Genomic DNA, 27,298 nt, shown 5'->3' on the forward strand with positions numbered 1-27,298 from the left:
GTTAAAAATAAAAAGCAGAGGATTAGGCAACTTTTCTCTCACTACCTCTCATTCCAGCTTTTGGACAAAGTGGCAGGTGCCCGGGTATTCTAACAGTTAAGTGGAGCAAGACACTCATCTGTCCAGTTTGAAGTGAGCCCAATTTAGTAGTCTTTATGACAGTTACCTCGGCAGCAGGGAAAGAAAACTTTCCCAATTCTTATTCTATGCATAGTGATGGTTTGCAAAAGAGAAAGTTTTTGAAACCTGCCCACAGTAGTGTGTGAATATAGTTTTCATGTTACCCTAACCCCAAACTGAGTTGTATTTCTGCTAGTTACTGCTGGTTACTGGTTACTGTAAATCCTTGGCCAAGTTTTAACCTGTTTCTTTGTCTATAAAATATAATAAAATCCTACTTCATGATTCAGTGGGATAATGCAAAAAAGTTTTGGGTGGAATCTGGCCCTTTGGAAGTATCAATAAATATTTAAGTAGTATTGGATGTTAGAGTCATAGCTGGTGAGTAGTAGACCTTAACCCACGTGGCTTCACAGTCAAGTGTGGATGAAATGATACAACTCATCCCACTTCTGTTAGAAATACAGGACTTGAGACATGGGGGATGGGAGGGTGGAGCAAGGGAAGCTAGGGAAGGACTGTGTAATAGAAAAGAGGGAAACACGGGATATTTCAGCAGAAAGGCCTATGGAAAGAGAAGATCAATGGGCTCAAAGATAAAGTGTTCCATCTTACCAGGACCACCTGGATGTGAAAGAGGACATGTATATAAATTTCTAAAATGCTGACATTTTGTTCCTTTCACAGGGATCCTGCACACACCCCTAGAGATTTGTGGAAAGTAAACTCAGCGGAGTGTCTGGAAAACCTCCACTAACTTCTTAAAAGATGCTGCTGATTCACTGATTCTCAAAAATTATAATTCAATTTTCTCAGCTGTTATCCTGTAACAATCAATTCATATAGTAAATGAAAGCCATAAGCATATTTGTTTTATTTACAAGGACGATAAAATAGAAACATCATTCATCTATTTCCCTTTCTGAACTTTCATGCCTGATTCCTCTTTATACTCACTTTCATCCTCTGTGGATACTTTAATATCCATTTTAATCCCTGTGTGAGAAATTCTGCTAAATTACTTTACTCTCTAGGGTCAGAGTATTCAAGATAAAACATTCCTGGAAAAACGTATTTCTACCAGGAAAAGTCAGACTGAAAAAAGGAGGGGAAGACAGCAGGGTTAGAGGAAAACTGTGTGCCCACACTTCAGTAGAAATTATCGAAACCACAGCATGCATGGGGAAATCTCCTTCTCTGGATGAATTACTGTAATTGGTTCTCTATATTACTTGAATTTCTCATTTGGGCTTTTAAGCTATATTTAGATAAAAGAATTTGGGAAATAGTAAGATGTACTGCCACAAATATGAATCAAATAAAACTACATTTCTAAAAACCACTGCATTAAACTCAGACTATTTGAGTTATTCATTTGTGTTGGGAATAAACTTTTTTAAATGACTGAATAGTGAGCATGAAATTATTTTGGCATATATTAGAATTCGGGAATAAGCATCTTCTTAAATTACAAGTTCCCTCTTTCTTAAACTGCGTTATATTAATGCCACTCCATGATGTCTACGTTGCCATAAGTATGACCATCAGTGATGTTATAGTTCTATGTAATACCGCAAAGTAGCTTTCAGGGGCATAAAACTGTTTATCCCTATGGGTATAACTGATAAAGATTTAGTGCTCCTACATGTATATAAAGTAAATAGACTACTTCCACAAATCAGTAAGGAAAAATATTAAAAACTGACAGAGAATTAGCACACTCAATTCACAGAAAAGCAATCCTTATTGCTGATAGATACACAGTAAGACTTCACTCATAATCAGAGAAATTATAATGCAAACAATGAGATGTAATTCCATACTTATCGACATAGGTAAACAAATTAAAGCATAATAATATTAATCATATTGAGCATGGAGAAAAAATGGTACCTTTCTACTACAGATGGGAGCACAATGGTTACACATCGTTTCGGCAAGTGCTTTGACAAAATCTAGTAAAATCCACTCCCTGTGATTTGGGGCATTCTCTAGGGGCTTGGCCAAATATTAACTTCTAAAGAGATGCTGATTAGGAGGGGTAAGTAATTATACATTAGAGTCACAAAAATGTTTTTGTGTCTCTATGGTTACAGTTGTTTCCTCATAGGTTATATATTCAAAGGGTTAAGAAGAAAATTATACAAAACCTGAGAATGAAAATAACTGCTTTAAGGGAGCTCTGTCGACAGGCTCTACCCCAGCCCTATTCTGAATCCTCCAACTCACGAACCACTTTAAGATGCTCATTGCACCGGGCGCAGTGGCTCACACCTGTAATCCCAGCACTTTAGGAGGCTGAGGTGGGCAGATCACGAGGTCAGGGGATCGAGACCATCCTGGCTAACATGGTGAAACCCCGTCTCTACTTACAAAACACAAAAAAATTAGCCTGGCCTGGTGGCAGGCACCTGTAGTCCCAGCTACTCGGGAGGCTGAGGCAGGAGAATAGCCTGAACCCAGGAGGCGGAGCTTGTAGTGAACCAAGAGTGCCCCACTGCACTCAAGCCTGGATGAAAGAGCGAGACTCCGTCTCAAAAAAAAAAAAAAAAAAAAAAAAAAAAAAAAAAAAAAAACCTAGATGCTCATTGCAGATCCACAGACAGTACATCTGGGTGGGAAAAAAGAGACTTAGGGATGTGAATCAGGGGATAGTCAATATATTAAAGTGAATAAGCCTGAGGTCAAAGTTTGAGTGGGAAAGCAATATCCTTTGAGTAGGAAAAGAAACATCATTTGTGAAAAATTTTAAAATACACAAATGAAAACTGTGCATAATTTAAACATATACATTTGTATATGTTCTTACATGTTCTAAAAGGATATATACCACTTTAAATATAGTAGTTACCTTTGAGATGGAGAGACATTTGTTATATTAGTCTCTGTTTTTTGTATCTTTGAATCTTTTCATAATTCACATGTTTAAAAAGAAATCAAATTATTCTCAAGGTTGTACTTCTTATAGAACTGGGCTCTGAAAAAATAAAGTTCTATCAGATGGCCCAGAACATGATAGAAACCAATCTGAACAATATCATTAAGTGGGGAAGTCCCTCAGAAATTGTGACTGTAATCAAACACTTAATATTCTGCCTTAGTAACTGCCAACTAAGAAGCTGAGTGGGAAAATGCCCACCCCTCAGACCGCAACCCGCATGAACACACCTTTATTTGCATGAAGACCTTTCTCAAATATAAAGGGGTGAGAAAGGTTATAGTGTTGCTTTGTTTGTGCAAGGTCACCCTGAGGAAGAGATGGGGAGGAGGACAAGATAGAAGGTGACATTCTATTAGGTTGGTGCAAAAATAATCGCAGTTTTTGCCATCTTGCTAAAACCACCTCCTGGCCTGATACTGCACCCAAGGAAGAGAGAAGAAAGCTAAAACCTAAATGGATGATTTTCATGGGGGATGCTCTGCAACTCAGAATACATCTAGTAATGCTGTGACACCAAGTTTGGAGAAGAGGATTCTATTTGCACCAGCATGGCATACAGTATCTAGTGAGATTTGGATGGTAGGGCTTTGGTGTAAACAACAGTGTTATTGAGCTGGGGTTGTCAGAAGAGGCAGAAACAATGAAATTTTATGAAGAGATTAGAACAGAAATACCATCAACCTTTCAAGGAAAAAAAAAAAGACAGGGGAGAGGGCACAAGTTCTTTATTTTTAAAATAGAGGCTCAGAGTGCAATTGAGCATTAATTAATATTTAAACCATCTTACTATATTCTTTGGCCAGTAAAACATAAAACTTGAAATCATTCAATTGATTACATTTACTGTAACTGACAAGACATCTATTTTTTTTCTTACCGTAAGTCAGTGTTTTTCTGGGTCTAACCCTTAAGAAACTCTTTCTCTGAGACCAATCCTAAGCACATTCAATATTTATTTTGGGATTAGTCAACTGCTACTGTTCTTTAAACACCAATATCCCTGCTCTCCACATTGCTGCTCTTTGCTCATTCGGTCTTATCCTATTCTGCCTTTAAGAGTGATGAGGCTGGGCACTGTGGCTCACATCTGTAATCTCAGCACTTTGGGTGGCCGAGGTGGGTGGATCACCTGAGGTCAGGCGTTCAAGAATAACCTGGGCATCATGGTGAAAACCCACCTCTACTAAAAATACAAAAATTAGCCAGGTGTGGTGGTTAATTCTTCTAATCCTTTGGTAATGTGTAAAAAAAACTAGATCCGGTGCAGTGGCTCACACCTGTAATCTCAGCACTTTGGGAGGCCGAGGCGGGTGAATCACAAGGTCAGGAGATCGAGACCATCCTGGGTAACACAGTGAAACCCCATCTCTACTAAAAATACAAAAAATTAACCGGGTGTGGTGGTAGGCACCTGTAGTCCCAGCTACTCGGGAGACTGAGGCAGGAGAATGGTGTGAACCTAGGAGGCGGAGGTTGCAGTGAGCTGAGATCGCGCCACTATACTCTAGCCTGGGCAAGAGAGCCAGACTCCATCTCCCCAAAAAAAACAAAAAAAAAAAAACAAAAAAAACAAAAACAAAAAAACCCACCACAACAACAAAAACCTAAATACCCCAAAGTAATACTGAGACAGAAAAAGTTTCAAACTTCCTCAAATATGATGCTGCTTCTGCCTCTTATTAATTAGGACAAAACACAGCATTGCCTTTGTGATTCACACATTATATATTAACAGAGTTTCTGATATAAGAATATAAATAGAAGCTTCTTTCTGTTTTCTGAATTACATCCAAAAACTGTAGGTACCACTTTATAGTTATTTATCAGAAATGCTGATTTGTTCTTAATAGCTTGTGTCCTGAAAGGGTGATCAAAGTCAGAGATAAACTTTTAAATTCTGGCTATATTTCTGTAGGCAGTACACACACTAGGCCACAAAACGATGACATTCTAGGAGTAATGAAATCAGAGTTAAGCATGCATATAAAAATCAAGGTCGCATCATTCTGCTGTTGGAGGTCCTAAACCAGAGGTGAGAAATTTCTGGAATAAATTCTCCTGAGAGATGTCAGGGGTGAAGTTTCAGAGCACAGGGTGAGTCAGTTAAATGAATGAGAAGTTGTGTTAAATATTTAAATAGGACTGCTGACAACCCAAAGGGCAAAATCCAAAGTCAACCAAAGGTAGTGGAGATGAACAGCCAGGTAACCTCGCCACCTTTAGATATATAAAAGGTGCTTGCCCCCGCTTTAAGCATTCCAATGATTCCCTATAACACAGAGAGAACTATAAAACCTCGTTATGAAGAAACAAACATAAACAAGCATCTATTATCTGCCTATATGGTTCCTGCATCTTTCTGTCTCATCCCTTATTACCACATATTCTCAAATGTTCCAATTAGAATTACTTCAATGTCTCCAAATATGAAATGGACTCATAGCAACATATCCATGAATGATTTATTCTCTCATACTGAAATGTACATACTTGTCTTTGGCCCAGGTGAACTCCTGCTCAATCTTTAATCTCCAGTGTAGAACTAATTGCCATTGTGAAGCTTTCTTTAATCCCCAGAACCCAAAGTAGACAGTGCTCTACAATTCTCTATAATTTTATAGCATCCTAATTTCTCTCACACACACTATTACAGTACTTCGTATACTGTATTAGGCTAGTTCATTGATATTTCTGTATGTCAACTGTTTCACACATGAGTCGCCTTCAGGCAGAGACCATCTCTGCTTCATTCTTCGCATTTAAACCCTCATCCTGCTTCTAGCACAGACAATCTATCCAGTTGGATAGAGAAGGATGAGAAGTAAAAGAAGGGGACAGGAATAAATGGGGAAAATTAAGATGAGAACTCCTTTTGTCATCCAGTATTTCAGGGACAAAATGAGTAGCATCACATTTCACATACCAAGTTTCTCTTTTTCTGCCCATCATTTAGCATTGGTTCAGTAATTTTATTAAAGAGTATCACGAGTCATTTAACAAGTGATTAGTGGGCATTCTGGGTTTGGTCTCTAGGGATATTTCAGAAACCTGAGCTCAGGATTCTTTCAGGACTCTGCTTCTTCAGAAGGAACATCACCATTGAGCCAGAAGAAAGATTCATAATTCTGTTCTCAACTAGTTCACCAAGTCCAATCAAGCACATCTGCATACACAGGGGTCACCCAACTGTGGTGGTGCAGTCAGATAACATACTCCGAGTGTGTTCCTTGCCAAATTTTATTATGGAGCATAGAGAAAAGGAAATAGACAAAGTCCCTGTTTGAGAAAACCAGTTTGGTAACTGTTAAAATAATAAGAGCATTGAAAGGAATCTAAAAAGAAAATAAAATATCAGGACAGGGAAGGAATTGCAGCTAATTCCAGTGCAGGAATTAGTACAATATCCTCCCCCCATCACAGATAGCCACTGAGCCTCTGCTGTAACAGTTGGAATTTGGTAAAGATTAGGGAAAGATCAGAGTAATTGGAGCCAGAAAGTATTAATTTGGAGAAACACTGTGGGGCCTTTCCAGTGGCCTCAATACCAGGTAAGTGTTATTTGATGTTATTTCTACAGGTAAAGTATGCTTTCCCAAAAATGGTTCCTATCAGACACCGCTAAGGGATTATTCAGGTGGCCCCCCAATTAGATGTCACAACAGAGGGGAAAAAAAGGGTAAAAGAGTATGACATAAATTACCAGGGCCCTAAAGTTGACCAAAGGGAACTCTGACGGGCATTTATAAGGCACGGGGTGTGGCTTGATGATTCTACACATCCATGAAGCATAATCAGTTATAAGGACACTGAGTCTGAAGTTCCAGTTCACAGTGAAGTAGAAACTACCCCAAACTGAAGCCATGACACATTTCTCCCTTTAGTTCCACTTAAGAACAGAGGACAAATCATAGAAGCTGGCCAACATTTTATATTAGTGATTTTAGTAAAGAATGTCATGATCATAAATTAAATTAATAGAAGGTCTTTAAGTATTCCTCCCAATTCACCCCCACACGGGGGACTTTAAAAATCCTCAGCTCAGAATCTTTTTAGAGATGTTTGGGTGGGAGCATTACCTACTAGGCAAATAGATCTATGTCTACTTCACAAATAATGACTATTTCATTTCTATATGTATTTATAGACCCATGCACTCCACCAGGTGTAGGTGTGTGCCTTCCCTAGGAGGTACGAGGGTGGCTGCAATCTTGTTAAAGCACTCGGCTAAGAGTTCCTACACTGTTCAGAGCTTTCACTTCCTACACACATGCACTCGAATCTTGGTTATGACTTCTGACACCACAGGTTAAAGAGCTGCTTCTGCAATTAATGTTTGAATCTCTAAACCTAAGTCAAATTGAATTTTTCCTAATGATGCCATTAGTTTTTTATTCCTTATGGCATGCACACTGATCTTTATGTACCAGCTTTGTCTTTCTATGTACCATTCCCCGACTCTTACCTGTTCGCTTTGACTCCAACCCACTTGTCCAATCGCCTTGAGCGAATCTAGGCCATTCCTTCTCCAGGATCTAGCTCTGTTATTCCTCTGTCCCCCTCCTGTCCACATACTGCATGGCTTCATTTTGCCTCAGTGGATCTTTTGTGCTCTAAATGCCACTGCACAAGGTAATAAGGCTATTATACCAGCATTTGAGTATGTCCCTATTAACTCCATGTTGTGGGATTTGTCCACACCCCCTAGGACTGTTGTATCTAGTTATGCCATTCATTACCCTTATGGTTTCTCCTATCCTCATGTATTTGCAAATATGTATGTGTGTGTGATCGGTGCCTCTGAGAGGGTGCCCAGTGATTCTTTTTCTCCTGGTATTCATGCCTTTGTGTTATCTCCTCAACCTTGAATGTGAGCTGGAACTAGTAACTTACTTCCAACCAAGAGAATATGGCAAAAAAATGATGGGATGCCACTTCTGATATGAAAAATGATGCTGGGTTCTGCTTTCTTACTATCTTGGTTACTTACTCTGATGGAAGACAGTTGCCATGTTGTAAGAGGCTCTAAAGAAAAGCCCACATGGCAAGTTAAATTTGGGGGTAATTTGTTACACAGAAATATATAACTAATGTAGTATGCTATGTCATAAGTAAAACTATCACTAAAAATAGCTATACCCTAAGTAAAAATATTGGTAAAAAAAAAAGCTAGCAGGACACATTAAAATTTCTGTTTAATTGTGGCAACGATGCTTGCTCTACATTTCAAGTATATTTATTGGTTCCAGAAAAATGTGTAAATGAGTCTTGATGTTTAATTTTACACAAGTTATTAAACCAATTTAAGCCTCAGTTTACTCAGTATAAAACAGAAATAACGATCATTTTCCTTCAGGGCTTACGTAAAGATCAGAAATGCATTCAACAAGTTTATGACTAAATTTTATATGCCAATCTAAGCAGTATTCTAGGCACTGGGAATCGAGTGGTAAATAACACAAATACGTTACGCCTTGGAGGCACTTACAAACAAGTATGATGCGTGTCAGATGATTACTATGCTGCCTACCACATGAAAGAGCCATAGTAAATGCTTCTTGGGGCTGTCTTCACACCACTACTTTCTGCATTTACACTCATGCACACAGTTTCTAACAGGCAAAATCATCTAGTCTCTTTTGGAAAGAACTTGGAGGTACAACCAAATGATTCACCATGGGAAAAAAAAAAAAAAAGGTGGGCATAATGGGACACAGCACACCAATTCGTGTTGGATCTGAAAACTGGGAAGTTGGTACACTTTGTTTTGAAAACTGAGCTTCCCCAGTTTTATGCCCTTCTCTCCCCTCAGCAGCCTGGTATCATCCTGGTGACAGTGTTGCATTTTTAATAAGGAATTTCCTGTGAAATCTGCCCTCAGGACAAGATTTGATAAACTTGCTCCTAGAACTTTCCTTTTTATCTTTCTTGCCAAGAAGGCCAGTGTTAAACACTGTATTCCATCATGACCTCCCCAGATCCATGAGGAAAGAAAGTCTTTGAAAGACTTTACCAACAAAGTAGTAACTTCCAAAATATAAAAACAAAACAATTCAAATTCAGCTTGCCTAGCCCAGTTGAAAGTTTCTAATCAGCCACCCAGTTTCATCCAATATTCTCTTGAAACTATTTCCCTTCTATCTCATATTTACACCACTTTAATTATTTAATTTACATCACTTGATTGAATTTAAATCTTAAGTGTCTTCAAATGCTTTTTAAAAATGTAGCAGAGGCAATGTAGAAATAAACCTTACATACTTTCTCTAAATTTCAATCTTCCTCTGCCTAGACCAATGATATACTAACTTATCTTCTGTCTTGAGACATCAGGTTGGAAGCCGAAAATTGGAATCCAGGAGCGAGGACAACAGTACCCTGGCTTAATCTGTTCCTTATTCGCTGCTATTTGTCAGCGGTTTCTACCTCTCCAGACAACTATCATCATCTTGGCCAGTCCCAATTCTTCCTGCATACATTCTTGGAATTTCCTTTCATCAGAGTCAATCATCTGTTACCTCTGTGGGAGTTTCTAAAGGCTGCCATTTCCATAAATTCATGTTGGGAAAATTATAAATGTATATTTCAAACATAAATCATATTTAAGTTCCAGAAGGCAATACATAACCCATGAGCTGAATTGTTTGATAAAAGATGAAAAAGGACTGCCTAGAAGGAGGGGAAAAAAAAAAAACTCTCTAAATTCCATTCACGACAACTACCCTAAAAGAATCAGGGAGCATCCATCTGCTCTTGTCTAGACACAAATTCCTTTTCCTGAGGAAAGAAAATACTTGCTTGGAAAGTTTTCTTCTATTTTAAAATAAGCATTTCAAAAATAATCACAAATGGTTTATAACTTAAAAGGATGGCACATTTAATTCTGAAACTTAAAGAATGAATAAAGTATTGAGCATGAGCATGATGCCTTATTTAGCTTACAGTGTTTGTCAAAACCTAGCTTAATAAATAGAGTCTAATTTGGCATCTGTGATGTTTAAGTACTTAGATTGCATTAAGATGTAATAAAGTACTTGCTAAAAATTTATTGCACATAATTTAAAAGATTCTTATCTTGATCATTAAGTATGCAATTTAAGGAGGGTTTAATCCCCCAGAATAAGGCAACTGTGTCATTATGTTACTCATTTATATTAATAACATTTTTGAATTTCAACTCTTAATTAAAGCTGCAGGTAACAGAGAGGTAGACTCAGATCTTAAGAGGTTAAAATTTAACAAAAACATGCAAAAAGTCAATACATACACACATGCCTTAGGTATTAAGATGGACAGAGGACAGATATAAACATTAGGACAGATATAAACATAAGTGGAAAAGTGGGTAACACGAGTATGAAATACTGGGCAGTATATGGTAGGTACCAAATGAGTAACACAGATAATAAGAGTAATAGGTACACAGAAGAGTGGGCTTGTCTGGTTAGAAAGGGGACTTCACTGACAAGAAAGAAATCAGGTAGAATTAGAGGAAAGGTAAAATATAGAAAGGCAAACCAGGAGCCAGGTGGGATGGCTCATGCCTGTAATCCCAGCACTTTGAGAGGCTGAGGTGGGAGAATCCCATGAGGCTAGTAGTTGGAGACCAGTCTGGCTAACATAGCAAGACCTGTCTCTAGAAAAAAAAAAAAAAAAAAATTAAAATTTGGCAAGGAGGTCATTTGGGGGCTACTCTGGCCATATACATATACAGTACTTCTTTGGTTCTTTTGTCCACTTGTTATTTCAGGCCCTCCAGCTACATGTAAAGCTTCCCTTTTTTTTTAATTACCAAAACTATTTCTGGAATACTCCAAGTATGTACCACATGTACTGCCAAATGAGTGGCTGTTAGCATATTCTTCCTCTGATTCAAACACCTATCACTGATATGGCAGTTTCCCCTCCATCAGAGAATCTGGGTGACAGGAACTTACTACAGCCTCAGTTGTGCACGATTAAAGCATCCAGGCCACCAATTCCAGTGAACACCAGCACTGACTCTGCTAGACACAATATGCAGGCCCCTAATTTACTCCACTGCCATTACCACAGATGCTGGTCTCTGATGTCCTTGAAGTGACAAAGAACCACATGTACTTTCCAGTTCCCAGGATTCTGAATCCATGAAGAACTGGAGATTCATGTCTTTTTTTTTTTTTTTTTTGGTTGTACTTTGGAAACAGGCACTAGAGAAGTGCTGTTTGTTCTGCTATGTCCCCCCAAATTTATAGCCTATACACATGCAATTGAGAATCTTCCAATGTCTACCCTACCCCATCTCCACCTTCACGTTAAGGATTTTATTGTTAGAATAAAATTTTATATCTTACTTTCTCTTCCTGTGTTATATAATTTAGCTTTTTTGAAAATAAATGGAACATGTTATACATAATTTTTCCACCTCATTTTTAACCTAAAAATATAGTCAGATTGTATAGTTATTCCCCATTCTGTTTTATAGCTGCATAATACTCCATTGTGTGATTAGACCATAATTAATTCAACCAGTGCCCTAAAGCTAGATATTTGTGTTGTTTCTAGCCTACAGTCTTATAATAAATAACCTTGTGCATATGTTTTTATATTTTTTGCCAGTACCTCTGAAGAACAGATTTTTATAAGTGAGATTGCTTTCCAACTGTTAAATATGTTCTTTTGATAAAAGATGTCAAATTTCCTACATTTTGCACATCCACACGCAAAATATGAGACGACTTTTCCTCATCCTTGACAACAGAGTATATTATAGAACTTTTGGATCTTTGCCATTCTGATGGGTAATGGTTTCTCGGAGTAGTTTTTAATTTGCATTTATCTTACGAGAGAGGTCAAACAACTTTTCTTTTGATGAGGAATCATTTACATTTCTATATTGTAAGCTATCTGGTTGTGGTCGTATTTTCTGAGGTGGTTCTTCAGACTTTTATGCTGAGAGAGCTGAACATGTCTGAACTGTGGGAGAACACATCATTTACAAACACAGCAGTGTACAGAAAATATTTTCAAGTTTCTGTATGGTCAAGCCTTTCCGAACAAAAATACCGGCAACCTGGTTCAAAGGTTAACAGTCCTAAGATAGTGAAATAACCTGGAAAGAGATTTACAGGCTTACCTTCCCCAGAGATATGTTTACATTTCAAAGAGGGATAAAACTAGGAACCATACATTTATATTCCAAAAGGTTTTAACAACTTGGGTACCTGCTGAACAGAATTCATTTACATAAAAGAGAAAACGTGGCTGGGCACGGTGGCTCACACCTGTAATCCCAGCACTTTGAGAGGCCGAGGCAGTCAGATTACCTGAGGTCAGGAGTTCCAGATCAGCCTGGCCAACACGGTGAAACCTCGTCTCTATTAAAAAATAAAATAAAATAAAAAATAAAAAATAAATTAGCCAGGTGTGGTGGTGAGTACCTGTAATCCCAGCTACTTGGGAAGCTGAGGCAGGAGAATCACTTGAACCTGGAAGGCAGAGGCTGCAGTGAGCCAAGACTATGTCTAGCCTCGGCAACAAGAACGAAACTTCATCTTAAAAAAAAAAAAAGAGAAATGTTTCTCTCCTGCCCTCAGGAGGAGCACTAATTTCTAAATAAATAAATAAACTCCTAGATTCATGATTGTCTGGTTCCCCAACTGTAGCACAGACCTCCGCTGTATGTGCAGAATCCATCTGCCCTCATCACATTGCTCCAAGAGCGGGAATGGAACATGGGAAACTGACATGCTTACTGTGCAAGTAACGTTTGTTCTCTGATCCCAAAACCTTGCATTTGTTTTTAGGAGAAAATTATATAGCTATTCAAAAGCTTATCAGATTCCTACAATACTTTGAGTATATAGGTTTTAATAATATAAAAAAAGACAAATTATACATTTTCTATTTAAGGGCTCTTTACTGGATGCGGCTTCTTTCTCATTCTTCCTACATTTCCGACTTAAAATCAATCATGCAGAAGTAACAGACTGTGGATAGTCCTTCCTATCTCTAATACCTAATAGTTTGTCTTCCCCATAAGCTGCCCCTACCACCTTCTTCTGACATCAGTCTCATACTCCAGCCCCTCATATTCCAGTCACAGGCAGGTCACTCAGACCTGTCCAATCATAAAACTCTATTCTACTAGCAACAGAAATCAGTCCAACTGAAGGAAGCATATGCCAAAAAGCCAATCAGATGATTTCCCATTGATATGCAGAAATTGGTCTTGAGCTATGATCCTGAGGCTGCTGGTAGACATATTCTCTATAGAAAAAAATAAAAAAGCATAATGTTCTCATTTTTGGTATTCATTTAATCAATACATACGTATTAAATGTGTTCCATGAAAACACCATTCTAGGCTGTGGGTACCTATAGAAACACTTGCCTCTAAAAACACACAATCCTGTTATAAGCACAGTCATGTACACTGAAGAGGACATACCATACTAAATAGTTTTCTGTTGTCTCCAACTGAGACTAGAGCTATATCTTAAAGAAGAATCTCAATAAACAGATGTAAAGCAGGAGGAGGAGGAGATGAAGAACATTGCAGGGAGGACAGAGGGAGCAGCATGGATATGTTTTGCCTGGAGAATAATGAAGGCCCCCGTCCAGATGGTGCAGAGGGTTTATATAGGGGACTCATGGGCAATAATTGCTTATGCCAAGTGCAGTCACCAGGAAGCCAGAAACAGTGATGCATATATTACACAATTAATACAAACCCATTATTGAATGACAAAACATTAGGCAATACAGGAAAAAACCAAGTCCCAGAGGCACTAACTGATTTGTTTAAGGACACAGTTAGTTGGTAGCAGTCAAGTAATTGAGTTATTCTGAATCCTAACCTTGGATTCATTCTACTTCATTGTCCTGGCCCAAATGTACCCTTCTCAATAAGATTTCTAGTTTGGATGCTTTCTATTTGCTGGTCTTTTTATACTTTCTAAGCAAAAATATATAGAAATGATGTAAAAAGAAAAACATTCTCATCTGTATAAAACTTCAGGTTATAGAGCATGGAAGTAAAATTTATACCATCCGCTTGGCCCACGTATTTTCCAAAATAATGGAATTTTAATATCTGCATACAGAGTGCTCCATAACATAGAACACTTTTTTAAATATGCTTTCTTTTTTCTATTTTCTTTCTTTTTCTTTTTTTTTTTTTTTTTTTTGGCTTATTGTTTCCTCTGAAGAAAAAAAATATCTGGCAGAATCTCACAGATCTTTTAACCTAGTCATGCTCACATGGCCACAAACTTGAATCAGCTATCAAATTTACAAAAATGACATTTCAGTATAATCCATTCAGTGAAGAATGAGCTACTGTATGCATATCTAAATATGATATCACTGAATGTGCTTTCACCCCTCCTCAGCCTCCTGCAGCAACCGGACTTTGTAAATGAGATCTATGAAGATGGGTCTGGTCATGCGTGTACTTACTACCAAGCTGTTGGCAATTTGTTATAATTCAGATTTTATTGAAGAGCCCATCAAATATGCCACATAAGTATTTAATGGGTCTGCTGTAGATCCAATTTATTGTGTTTTCATCAGCCTAGATTGTTTTATAAGAAAATGAACAGGTATATTTGTACATAATGCTACCCTATAATTCTTAGCATACTAATAATCTACAAAATTTTCTTAAATTTAACTCAGCATTCATAACAAGACAAGAAGCATTCTTACGCAAAGCACTGTCTTTACTAAGGAAAGAAAATTCATGGAAAATAAACCACAGATGTGTTATCACTCTTTGGGTACCTCTCAATTTTCCAGCCATTCAGTGAGGGCAGCCAGGTGGTAAAGTGGGAGTCTCCCTACAGTGACCTACCCCTGAAGCCATTCACCTGTCTACACAGGGGCTTGCCTCGGTGTAAACACCTTCAGCAGCAACATCCAGTTCAGTCAAGGCTGTTTGATTATTCTGCTCTTTTATAGATTCTTCTTAGTAATGTACTCCCAACCCCACTCCCTTTTCACTATGTCCACAGTACATAGGTTCCAATCTGTCCTATTTGAACTTGTCCCTATTGTCCCTATTTTGGGTTATTTCTTTACTTTAGGGCAGTCATGCACATTATGTTGCCCACCACAACCCACTTCCTTCAAGGATATCTGACAATGTCTAGAGACATCTTGGTAGTTACAACTTGGCATGTAGAAGAAAGAGATGCTACAAACATCTAGCAGATGGAGTCCAGGGATACTTCTAAGCATCTCATAATGGACAAAACAGTCCCCAGAACTCTCCCCAGGAAACAATTATTCAGACCAAAGTGTCAATAGTACAGAGGTTGAGAATATCTGACTTAGGGTCTTGAATCTAATGGCACAGGATTTTTTTTAAATAAAATAAAAACAAAAAATCAATGGGTACAACCTAGTACGCGTGGCAGCCTCAACAACAACAACCAAAACCACGACACTTTGTCTTCTTTTTCCTTATCTTTCCTCTTGGCATTTTTCCCTTTTTTCCCACTGCCACCCTCTTTCACCCTACAATGTACTCTCATGACAAAATTTGATAGAGTCACATAGAGAAGTGGCCAATTCAACATGGCTCTAAAATTGTTGAAGTCAGAAACAAAACTAACCAAAAGGTAGATAATTTGGTATCAGGGACATGCATAGCGGTTTCCATTTTGAGGACATATATCTTATGTCTCCTTAGCACACACACATAATGACATTAGAACTAAAGCATTTTAGACAACATACACACACACACACACACACACACACCCCAACAAAACTTTGTACAAACATAATTACAGAACTGATCCTGTGGTCATCCTCAAACTCCGTGTGTCTACTCTATGCAAGCACATTCCCCAGCAATTCTAATTAGCAATCAGTGAGTTCACAGCTAAAGTTTTCTTCTTTCATTTCTTTGGCAATCTCTCTAGTTATTCACAAAATAATAATGTTATTCCTGTTTCAGAAAGAGAAGAACAACTGGGGACGAATACCAAAGAAATTGTATACCTTCATATTCTAGCTCTTAGTCCACTGACACCCACTTTTCCTTAATGCTTATTCCTATATTTTCAATTAAAGTTATATATAAGCTGAATATTTCAGTCTCTACCTGGTTACTTTCCTAGTTAACTTCAATAAGTCCTGAACAGTAGAATTTAAATGTCCTGCTCATCTACCGTATTCAATTAGGAATTGGATGTAGACATCAAAATAAGAAAGGTCCCATTAGTTAAGCCCCCAGAGTGCTCAATCATTGCCAGCTAGGATAAAAATTTTAACAACTCAGAACAAGAGCAAAAATCTTGATTAGCAACAACAATCCAGGATGAACGACTGTTTGTTTTTTTAAAGTAGAAAAATCAACCAGAACATTATTTACATATCAAGACTTTGGGTGAAAATTATGTTAAAATATTACAGTCAACTAAGCAATTGTCCTTGCCTTTAGATTTTGACCTAGTAAGCGGCACTCCTGTTGTCAAAGCAGTCCAAGACACAATAAGAAAAAGTTCTAAAATGTCATTTGAACAGTGCCTGAGTTATCTGTGGGTAGAAAGTCAGATGAGAATTGGCAATATGCTCTGTATCTTTCATCTGCCACAAGTGTCCTTCCCACCCATCATGAGTGGGCAGGAACTGAGTCCTGCCTCTAGGTCTTCCACCCTTCTGGTATTGTTTATCTAGTGTCAGACCCAAGTGAGTGTTACTCTGTCAGAAATCCCACATGAAGCTGAGACTTTGTACAAGAATAGAGCTGATGGGCTAGGAGCTGAAAGCCACAGAAATGTGAGATGGTCTCCCTAAAGGTTACTAAGAAAAAGTCCTTAATTTGGAGAATTAGAAAAAAAAATACCTTTTTATAACTCTTCCAAGTGAGGAAAGAAATACTGTATGGCTTGCTTTGTGTTACTCAATTGAATGTAAAGGGCAAGCTTATATGAAAGAAAGCAGTGCGGACTCTCAGCTAATTCAAATGCAGTTATATCTTGTCATCATTATTTTTGTTATTATTTATAATTCTAAGTCTGTAAGGATGTTCCAAGGCAACAATCTCTAGATGTGCTCTTTATAACATGATGCCACGCCATTCTGTTTCTGCTTATATTTCAAAGAGAATGACCAATACCGGTGTTTATGTATCGTGTTTTCCTTGCTATTCCAGGCTAACAAATACCTACAGAACTCTTTGAAAATAATCTTTTCCCCATAAAAAGCAACGTATTTCTACCAACATATCTCATCATGCAGAACTTGGAACACAGCTATAGCTGACCTTTCAGAGATGGCTATTTTTAAAATGCCTAGTGGCATCCAAAGCTCATATGCAAAACCATGAAGGTCCCCCTTAGGGTTTGAGGGGAGAGGCCCTTCTGTGCATATATATGCACCAATTCATTATTCATTAACAACCTTATCCAATGTGGACTTACATTCTCTTTTTCTATTCCCTAGTCTCCTTTCATTCCTTGGACTATATATCTATTTTCATATATACAAATATACAAGGCCTGAGGAAGCCAAAAGACACTGGTCAAGAGGGGAGAACTACTTAAAATAGGCCAGTCTTTTATATATTCTCCAGAGTTGTAGATTGTTCTAATTCAGTTGAAGTATTTTTTTTCACCCCAATGCATGTGCAAGCTCTGACAAACTTCCATAAGTAACCATGCCTTACCATAGCAGTGAGTCCTGTGAGCAGCCACATGCCCCTGAAGGAGGGCATGTAAAGCTTTCCTAGAAAGAAAGGGAATATGCTGAAAGCCTAACTCTTTGTCAGCAGCCACCACCTTTCTTTGAGCACATCATATCCACGCACTATCTAGAGCCTTTATGCTTTCCACTGGCTGTTCACAGTTTTTCCTTAAGGTCCTATCCTCTCAAGCAATAAATGAAGAAAAGGTTAACTTACAGATTCCAAGTTCTTATCACATCTGCACTATTTTATAACCCTGTGACCTCATTCCAGTCTCTTAGCCAATTCAAACTGTAATTTTCTCAAACCATAAAATTATCTCATCCACAATTGGAGATAATGAAGTAAGCAGAAAAATTTTATTAGGTGTTTGGAGAATCAAATGATCTACATGAAAACTATAAAGAAATATATGCATGCAAAGCAGTAAAATTGTCATTCTCCTAATATCTCCTAATGTTATTCCAATTCGAACTCAAAAACAAAGAGAAAACTCAAGTACTCTATCCATTCCACGATTATGTGCAATTTAGAAGCATAAAGGCCTACAGAAATCAATGACACAGATTTATTCAGATATGGAAACTAATCAAGATATTAACATTTTGGCCAGACCTAATACCAATGCTTACCTGTTTCAGAAAGTAATTTTGTAGCTTCCAGCACCTTCTCAGTATAAACCCCAGCTTCATAGTTCTCCATCTCAGCATTGATGATGTGTATGACTCGAGCTGCCCGGCCCCTGATGGCCCCTGCTGTCCGGTCCAGAGTGTCCACATCTCCCTCTTGGAGGGCTATCACACACTTGTTCACATCCTCCAAGATGTGATTTTCTATGGAGAGGACACATACACATTTAGATGACTTTACATCACTCAGAACTTAACCAATTAAAATTGATTCAACCATCATGAGCCCTTGCCTTGGACACATCTCAATGCATGCCTAATAATACTAAAATTGTATGTAAAGGGCATAGTTTATAATTACAATAGTGGTTCTCAAACTTGAACATCAGCCAGAGGGCTCGTAGCATCACACAGATTGCTGGGTGCCACTCCTAGAGTTTCCGATTCAGTAAGTCTGGGATAGAGTCCAAGAAATTGAGTTTCTATTAAGTTCTCATATGACATTAATGCCACTGGTTTGAAGATAACATTCTGAGGACCACTGACTTAAAGAATATCCCTTCTTTTGTTTCGAAGTTTGATACTTACACACGAGAAGGCCTTTTAGAAGTTGTAGCAGCCAACATGAAGTCAATCTGACCAAGTATAAACGTCCATAAATAAAACCAGAGTCAAAGCTTTGAGCAAATGTTTGTTTAATCATGTTTTCATTAAGAAAACATTTGAGGAAAAACTAAACAAGTATCACGCAGTTGGTCTTTTAAAATTATGTCATGCACATGGTATATACAATAGGAAAACTGATTAGGTGAAGATGATCAGAGTTTCTCACAATTAAAATACAATCCAGTCTTGTGGCTGGTTCCCTCACATTATAGTCAAGGTCTGCATAACTTTCACGTCATTGCCCAAAGTAGAAATCAAGCAGGCAGGAGGGGAAGCTTCACTCTCTAATGGCATAGAGAAAACACATTATTTGTTCCCTTGCAGTTTTAACAAGTGTATAATTTTGTATTTTTCATTTCCCATGTGAGATCTGTAATTCTATTCCTTGTGCATTCTTTAGAAGCAGAATTCTAAGGAAATGTTCGAAAGGTTTACTGCTCTGTGGAAATAACTTAAGCTGAACACACACATACATGCATACACACAAAGTAATAAACTGCATGTTTGTGTTCCCTTAAAATTCATATGTTAAAATTCTAACTCCCAAAGGGGTAGTATTAAGGGGTGCAGACTTCAGGAGGTGATTATGAGGGCAGAATCCTAAGGAATGGATTTAGTATCCTTATAAAAGAGACCTCAGAGATCCCTCCCTCTTTCTCTACCATGCAACGTTCCCGTGAGAAGACTATGAGGAAGTAGAGTCCTTTGTCTTGGACTTCCCAGCCTCCAGAACCATGAGATATAAATTTCTATTGATTATAAACAACACAGTTTATGGTATTTTCCAAAACACACCAAGACATGAACACATAAAAATATGTGCTTTTTGATAAATATATCTTTTAAAGTCTTAAGTAACCTGTTAATATTTTAAAATTATAACTGCCAAATCCAACCAATAGTTTATAAAGAGTTAAAATAAAATATTACCTCTTTAAAAAGCTTTTAGGGCTAGTTCTGATTTTAAATTTCCTAAAGAAGGAAAAAAGGGAGAGTATCCAGCAAATCCTAGTCTCCACTACTGATCTCCCCTACTCTCACTAAGCACTTAGAAAATTTATTTTTTTAGGACACAGTATAGAAAGTGCAAGTTATAACTGACTTTTCATAAAGAACATCCATTTTGACCTCATACAGTGTGATTCTCACTCAAACCATTATAAATTACTGATTTCTACATTCTCTAGTTCTTTAATTTCAACTATAAATTAGAATAGAAAAATAATGAAATGTTTAAATTTTAATATTTAGATTTCTAAAACTCACAAAAAGTAGTACTTCCCAAATCAGGACTTTTTTTGAGACATGACATTTTAATGAAAACGTGATTAAACATATGAACACAGTATATACCGAAAAGGATATCTGAGACAAATGTTTACTCAAATGAATATTGTTACAGAATTTTAAATATAAAACTTTGATTATAAGAAGCTTCTCTTCCTGTCCTGTGGAATTTCTTAAGACAATTAAAATGTGTCCTGGCCCCTGAGAGTAAGTAACTAGAAAAGGATTTGTGTCTAAATCACACATCCATCTGCTATTTTCTTTGAATAACAGTAATACAAGAACGGGCAAAGTTTCGTGCAGAGTTTAGAAATGGTACTTTGGAGTTGAGTAAAACCTAGTGAGACGTCTGTTGATTATATTAGATACTGATCCTTCCGGAGTTAATAGTTTTGTTTTTAATTTGTAAGAAAACTATTCATGACCCAATATGTTAAAATGAAAACGTATGTTTTTTTTTTTTAATGGGACTATCCAAAAGTAGAAATATGCAACTATTTTAAGAGGCAAGAAATATGTTTTTTATAGATATTATTATACCTATTTAAAATAAACCAGTATATGCTAAAAATCCATAACAAAAACATTGCTATTAATTAGTCAAATCATCAACAAATTTGTTATATAGGTTAATAATGTCGTGTGAACAAAATATTAGCTTTATAATTTACTTTTTTTTTTTTTTTTTTGAGACGGAATCTCCCTCTGTCACCCAGGCTGGAGTGCAGTGATACAATCTCAGTTCACTACAACCTCCATCTGCCAAGTTCAAGAGATTCTCCTGCCTCAGTCTCCTGAGTAGAGGGGATTACAGATATGCACCATCACACCTAGCTATTTTTTTTTTTTTGTCTTTTTAGTAGAGACGGGTTTTCACCAATGGGTCAGGCTGCTCTCGAACTCCTGACCTCAAATGATCCACCTGTCTCGGTCTCCCAAAGTGCTGGGATTACAGGCATGAGCCACCAGGCCCAGCCTAATTGACTAATTTTTATAGATAAACTTTTAAAATTTTAAGATATAATCATGCAACATAAATCATTTCAGTCAACAATAGACCACATATTTGAAGGTAGTCCCATAAGATTATGTCATATTTTTACTGTACTTTTAAAATATTTATACATGTTTAGATATACAAAACTTACTACTATATTCCAATTGCTTACAGTTTTCAGTACAGTAACATGCTGTACAAGTTTGTAGCCTAAGAGCAATAGGTAGTACCATACAGTGTAAGTATGCAGTAAGCAATGCCATCTAGGTGTGTGAATACAGTATATGATGTTCACACAAAGATGAAATTGCCCAATGATGCATTTCCCAGAACGTATGCCTGTCGTTAAGCAACATATAATTACAGTTTACTCAGTGGTTTTCTACCTTCTCCAATTCAGGTCCCTTTTTATGAAAAAAAAAAAAAAGAGTCACAGTTTCTTCATGATAGTAGTTATATTGATGGATGGTAGACATGTAAAAGCTACTACGGTTCAGAATGTTTTCAAATAGATTTGTATTTTATTAATAATGTACAGGCATGTCTTGTTTTATTGTGTATCACATATTGGTGGGGTGTTTTGTTTTGTTTTGTTTTGTTTTTTGTTTTTTCCAAATACAAATTGAAGGTTTGTTGCAACTCTGCCTCAAGCAAGTCTGTTGGCGCCATTGTTCCAGCAGCATATACTCATTTCCTATCTCTGTGTCACAGTTTTGTGATTGTTGCATTATTTCAAATTTTTCATTATTGTTTTGATGATCTGTGATCAGTGATCTTTGTTACTATAGCAACTGTTTTGGGGCATCAGGAACCATGCCCACATAAGATGGCAAACTTAATAAATGTTGGGCGTGTTCTGCCTGCTCCACCAAGATGGTCGTTTGTCATCTCTCTCTCTTCTCAAGCTTCTTATTCCCTGAGACACAACAATATTAAAATTAGGTCAATTAATAACCCTATAATGACCTCTAAGTATTCAAGTGAAAGGAAGGGTCACACATTTCTCACTTGAAATCAAAAGCTAGAAATGATCAAGCTTAGTGAGGAAGACATGTCACAAGTCAAGAGAGGCCAAACAGCCAACTTGTTTAAGTACAAGAAAAAGTTCTCGAAAGACATTAAAAGTGCTACTCTAATGAACACACAAATAAGAAAACGAAGCAGCCTAATTGCTAATATGGAGAAAGTCTGAGTGGTCTAAATAGAAGATCGTATCAGCCACAGCTTTCCTTTAAGCCAAAGCCCAATCTTGACAAGACCCTAACGCTCTTTAATTCTATGAAGGCTGAGAGAGGTGAGGAAGCTGCAGAAGAAAAGTTGGCAACTAGTAGAGGTTGGTTTATGATGTTTAAGAAAGAAACCATCTCCATAACATAAAAGTGCAAGTTAAAGCAGCAAGTGCCGATGTAGATAGAACCTGTGGCAAGTTATCCTAAAGATCTAGCTAAGATCATTGATTAAAGGGGGAAAACAGTAAGTTTTCAATCTAGACAAGACAGCCTTCTACTGGAAGGTGCCATTTACAACTTTCATAGCTGGAGAGAAGTCAATGACTGGCTTCAAAGGACAGGCTGACTCTCTTATTAGGGGCTAATACAGTTGATTTTTAGGTTGAACCCAGTGCTCATTTACCACTTTGAAAATCCTAGGGCCCTAAGAGTTATGCTAAATCTACTCTGCCTGTGCTCCATAAATGGATCAATGAGGCCTGATGACAGCACATCTGTTTATAGCATGGTTTACTGAATATTTCAAGTCCACTGTTGAAACCTACTGCTCAGAATAAAAATAACAATTCTTTTCAAAATGTTATTGCTCACTGAAAATGCACCTGGTCACCCAAGAGCTCTGATTGAGATGTACACAGAGATTAGTAGTGCTTTCCTGCTTGATAACACTCTGTAGATAACATTCTGCAGCAGATGGATCAAGGAGTCATTTTGACTTTCAAGTCTTATTATTTAGAAAATTCATTTTATAAGGATATAACTGCAATAGATAGTGATTCTCCGGATGAATCTGGGCAAAGAAAATTAAAGACCTTCTGGAAAGAATTCACCATCCTAGTTGCCACTAAGAACATCCATGACTGATTCACCAGAGAAAGTCAAAATATCAACATTAACAGGAGTTTGGAAGAAGTTGATCCCAACCCTCATAGTCGACTTTCAAGGGTTCAAGACTTCAGTGGAGGAAGAAAGTGCATTTCTAGTGGAAATAACAAGAGAACTAGAATTAGAAGTGGAGCCTAAAGATGTGACTGAATTGCTGCAATGTCATGATCAAACTTCATGGATGAGGAATTGCTTATGTACAAGCGAAGTGGCTTCTTGAGATGTAATCTATCCCTAACTATGATAGTGTGAACATTGTTGAAATGACAACAAAGGATTTAAAATATTACATAAATGTAGTAGATAAAGCAGCAGCACAGTTTGGGAGGATTGACTCCAATTTGAAAGACGTTCTACTGTGGATAAAGTGCTGTCAAACAGCATATCACATGCTACAGAGAAATCTTTCATAAAGGAATAGTCAATCAACGCAGCAAACTTCATTGCTACCTTACTTTAAGAAATTGCCACAGCCACACCAACCTTGAGGAACCACACGGGAACCCTCACTCAGATCATCACCAAGGAAACCCCCCACCGCCCCCACCAAAGAGATTATGTCTGGCTGGAGGCTCAGAATGATCTTTAGCATTTTTTAGAAATGAAGTATTTTTAAATAAAGGTATGTACATTTTTTAAACATAATCCTACTGCACAGTTAATGGACTACACTGCACTGTAAACATAACTTTTATATGCACTGGGAATCCAAAAAATTTGCACGATTCACCTTATTACAATTGGTGTTTTACTGCAGTAGTTGAAACAGAACTGGCAATATATTTGAGGTCTGCTCGTATTTGGAAAAAAGTCATACCTGTTTATGTAGACATGAACATGAACTTTTTGGTCAGAAGACCATACTTGGTGTATATACGGATTTTTGAACCCCCTGTAATAACTTCCCCACCCGTATACCCTGTGCCTTCAGGTCTAGCTCCTACAGTTAGTAAGCATGCTAATCTAGTATATATCAAGGAGGGCAGTCAATTATTTGAAGGCAGAATACATACTTGATTCATATTTGCATTCCTGACAGTGGCTTATAGGCAGCAGGCAATCAAAAGAGAGATACTGAATGAACATGCCCGTTGAGAAGGGGCGATCAGTTACACACTTTTATTCTAAGGCGTTTTGAAGAGCAAGAATTCATGAAGTAAAGAGGGAGAGGAATGATGTTGCAAGTAGAAAGGAATTGAGATGAAAATAGTAATAAAAGGCAAATGTATTCTAGAGATTATTCCCTTGCTGGGAAAAACTACAATGTTTTGGTGCCACACTCTAATATCAAGTGTGGTATTTAAACATGTCATGAAATATTTGATTGCAACATACTTTATTGTAAACTTCCTTACATTTTGCAACATTACTATTTTAGAAATTACATAATGTTGTTATGAAAAAAATCAAAATCAATAATGACCAAACTCTTTCACTATTGTAAACCACAAGGCTGTAGATTCAAAAAAAATAAAGTTCACTGTGAATTTTTAAAAGAAAACAAACTTAAGACTGTAGAGTTAAAAAAATAAGGAAAAGTAAAAAGCAAACAAACAAACAAAAAACTATTGGGCATTATGAGATCAAGTTAATAGCTTTTTCAGATCTTAGCTTCATACTACTTTCTGAGCAAAATCCAAGAATTAAACTGTCAGATGATTAATGCCAAGATGCTTATTTTAAAACATTATTAAAAATTGTAGGTTTTCCAAAGTGGGAAAAAGTTTAAATGTTATAACACAGTCATTTCACTTTTTTATGTGCACAGGCCACATCTGAAAATTGGTTTTGCTCCTGTAATGTTAATAGCTAGCATCATTGCTCCCCAAACTTGTTGCATTTCATATGGACAAATTTAATATCAGATACAGAAGTTAGGGTAGCATTAAAAAAAATTTTAAACTACCATCTTTTAAAAACAAAGATCTGTTTTTATTGTTTTTTAAATAGAGTTTCCTGCCCAAAGAGATATTCCCCTAAAAAGAAACTGATACATAAAATGTCATTAATGCCATTTCAAAATATCTCCTGGGCCAAACTTGCAATTTACTGATGTAAATGTTTGGCTCTAGCTCAGAGAGAAGATGAGAAGTAGTTTCCCTACCTATTGGGCTGTGTCCACAGCCTACCAGCAGGACAGAGTGGGCTGTATCATTATTTGTCAAACCCCGTCTGTGGAAAGGTGCCTGCTGCCTCTGATTGTCAACTCCAAAGGCATGCTCCAGCAGGCCCTGCCAAGCTGGCTTTCTGACAGCGCCTGTTCCTTTTCCTGCCATGGCATGCTGTGGCACTTGTACCACTGGGGTTGGACTGCACAGTATTATCAGCAGAAGCCAAAGTCTTTTCTTCTTGCTAGTAATAATGAGATGCACAACAGAATGGCAAGGAGAAAAGGGAGCAAAGAGGCAGGGCTCGGGGGAGGAAAATTAAGAAAAGCTTTGCCCTGTTGAAAAACTCTGAGATAAGACCTCCTCACCTTGCTTGTTCCTACCCTCAGAAATTTTTGTACATGCATTTCAAAGAATAGTTGGAAACGTTGTAAGTTCTGAAATGATTCCTCTCTGGAAAAGGCAGTGTACAGGTATTTCTTATTGATTTGAAGGTAGAAGGGGATGCAGAAGATTTCCAGGGGCTGTCAGGATGGCTGTGTGAAATCTGAGGCTGGTTGGGAAGGGCTCTTATTTGGAGCACCATAGTTATCCCGGAAAAAAAAAAAAAAAAACTGACCGTATACTATAAAGATTAGTATCAGCGGCCACCTTGGTATTCTCCAACACCCAAATCACCAACATACCTATCTAAGCAATTTCCAAATACCTTATGAGATTCATTTTGTGGGGTTATCTTTTACAAGATTAGAACTCAGCTATCAGCAAAGCAGAAAATTATAAAGCAGAAATGGGCCATGTGTGGTGGCTCATGCCTGTAATCCAAGCAGTTTGGGAAGCCAAGGCAGGCAGATCACCTGAGGTCTGGAGTTTGAGACCAGCCTGACCAACATGGAGAAACCCGGTCTCTACTAAAAACACAAAATTAGCTGGGCGTGGTAGCTCATGCCTGTAATCCCAGCTACTCTGGAGGCTGAGGCAGGAGAAGGGCTTTAACCCAGGAGGCAGAGGTTGCGGTGAGCCAAGATTGTGCCATTGCACTCCAGCCTGGGCAACAAGAGTGAAACTTTGTCTCAAAAAAAAAAAAAAGAAAAAAAAAAGAAAAAGAAAGAAAGAAAAGAAAAAAGCAGAAATGACAACATACTGAGTTCTTTTATCAGCTAAACTCTAGATATGGTGATATTTAAATAAATAGTTGTTTTGACGAGTCATCAAAAATGAAGACCTTGGTAATAAAAAACAAGACAGGTTTCAGAAAGGGATTAAAGATTAGAATGAGAATGCCAGAGGTGGAAAAAGCAAGCTGGAATGAAAGCAGAAAGCACCAAAGGAAATTTCCTTTCTATCTTGACTTACTGAGAATTATATAGTTTCTGAAAAGAGGATGATCTGGATCTTAATACCATTTCTGCCAAGTTACCTACCCTCTCAATGACTTAGTTTTCTTAAAACAAAACTTAGAATTACTAGTACCTATTTTATAGATTTTTGATGAGAATTAAATCAGGCAGCAGAGAGTAAGGTAAATTCTAGTCACAGGCCACATGTTACATCAATGTTCCCATCTGCCTTGGCTTGCCCCATCATTGAAAAGCTGGCTTTTTGATTATCCATCAAATCTACAGATTTGACTACGCTGTTCTCAGACAAGCCCCAGTGGGAATTTATTTTGTTTCTTCCGGAAAAGAAAAGGCTGCAACTAGAAATATTTCTAAACATGACGGCCCCCTTCAGAAATCACTTCCACACTGTTGTGGGCAGAGGT

At 37.4% G+C, this 27,298-nt stretch overlaps 1 protein-coding gene across 7 annotated transcripts in view; it reads right to left on the reverse strand.

Moving 5' to 3' along the window:
- Positions 1-27,298, reverse strand: part of CTNNA2 (catenin alpha 2) — a 1,160,134-nt gene that overhangs the window by 80,731 nt on the left and 1,052,105 nt on the right. For all 7 annotated transcript variants that reach the window (XM_045368554.2, XM_005575464.4, XM_005575466.4 and 4 more), the window contains one exon: positions 18,365-18,565. In XM_045368554.2, the coding sequence (XP_045224489.1) occupies positions 18,365-18,565 (201 nt within the window). The remainder of the gene's footprint in view (positions 1-18,364; positions 18,566-27,298) is intronic.

Source organism: Macaca fascicularis, chromosome 13, assembly GCF_037993035.2.
Source record: "Macaca fascicularis isolate 582-1 chromosome 13, T2T-MFA8v1.1".
Classification (NCBI taxonomy): domain Eukaryota; kingdom Metazoa; phylum Chordata; class Mammalia; order Primates; family Cercopithecidae; genus Macaca; species Macaca fascicularis.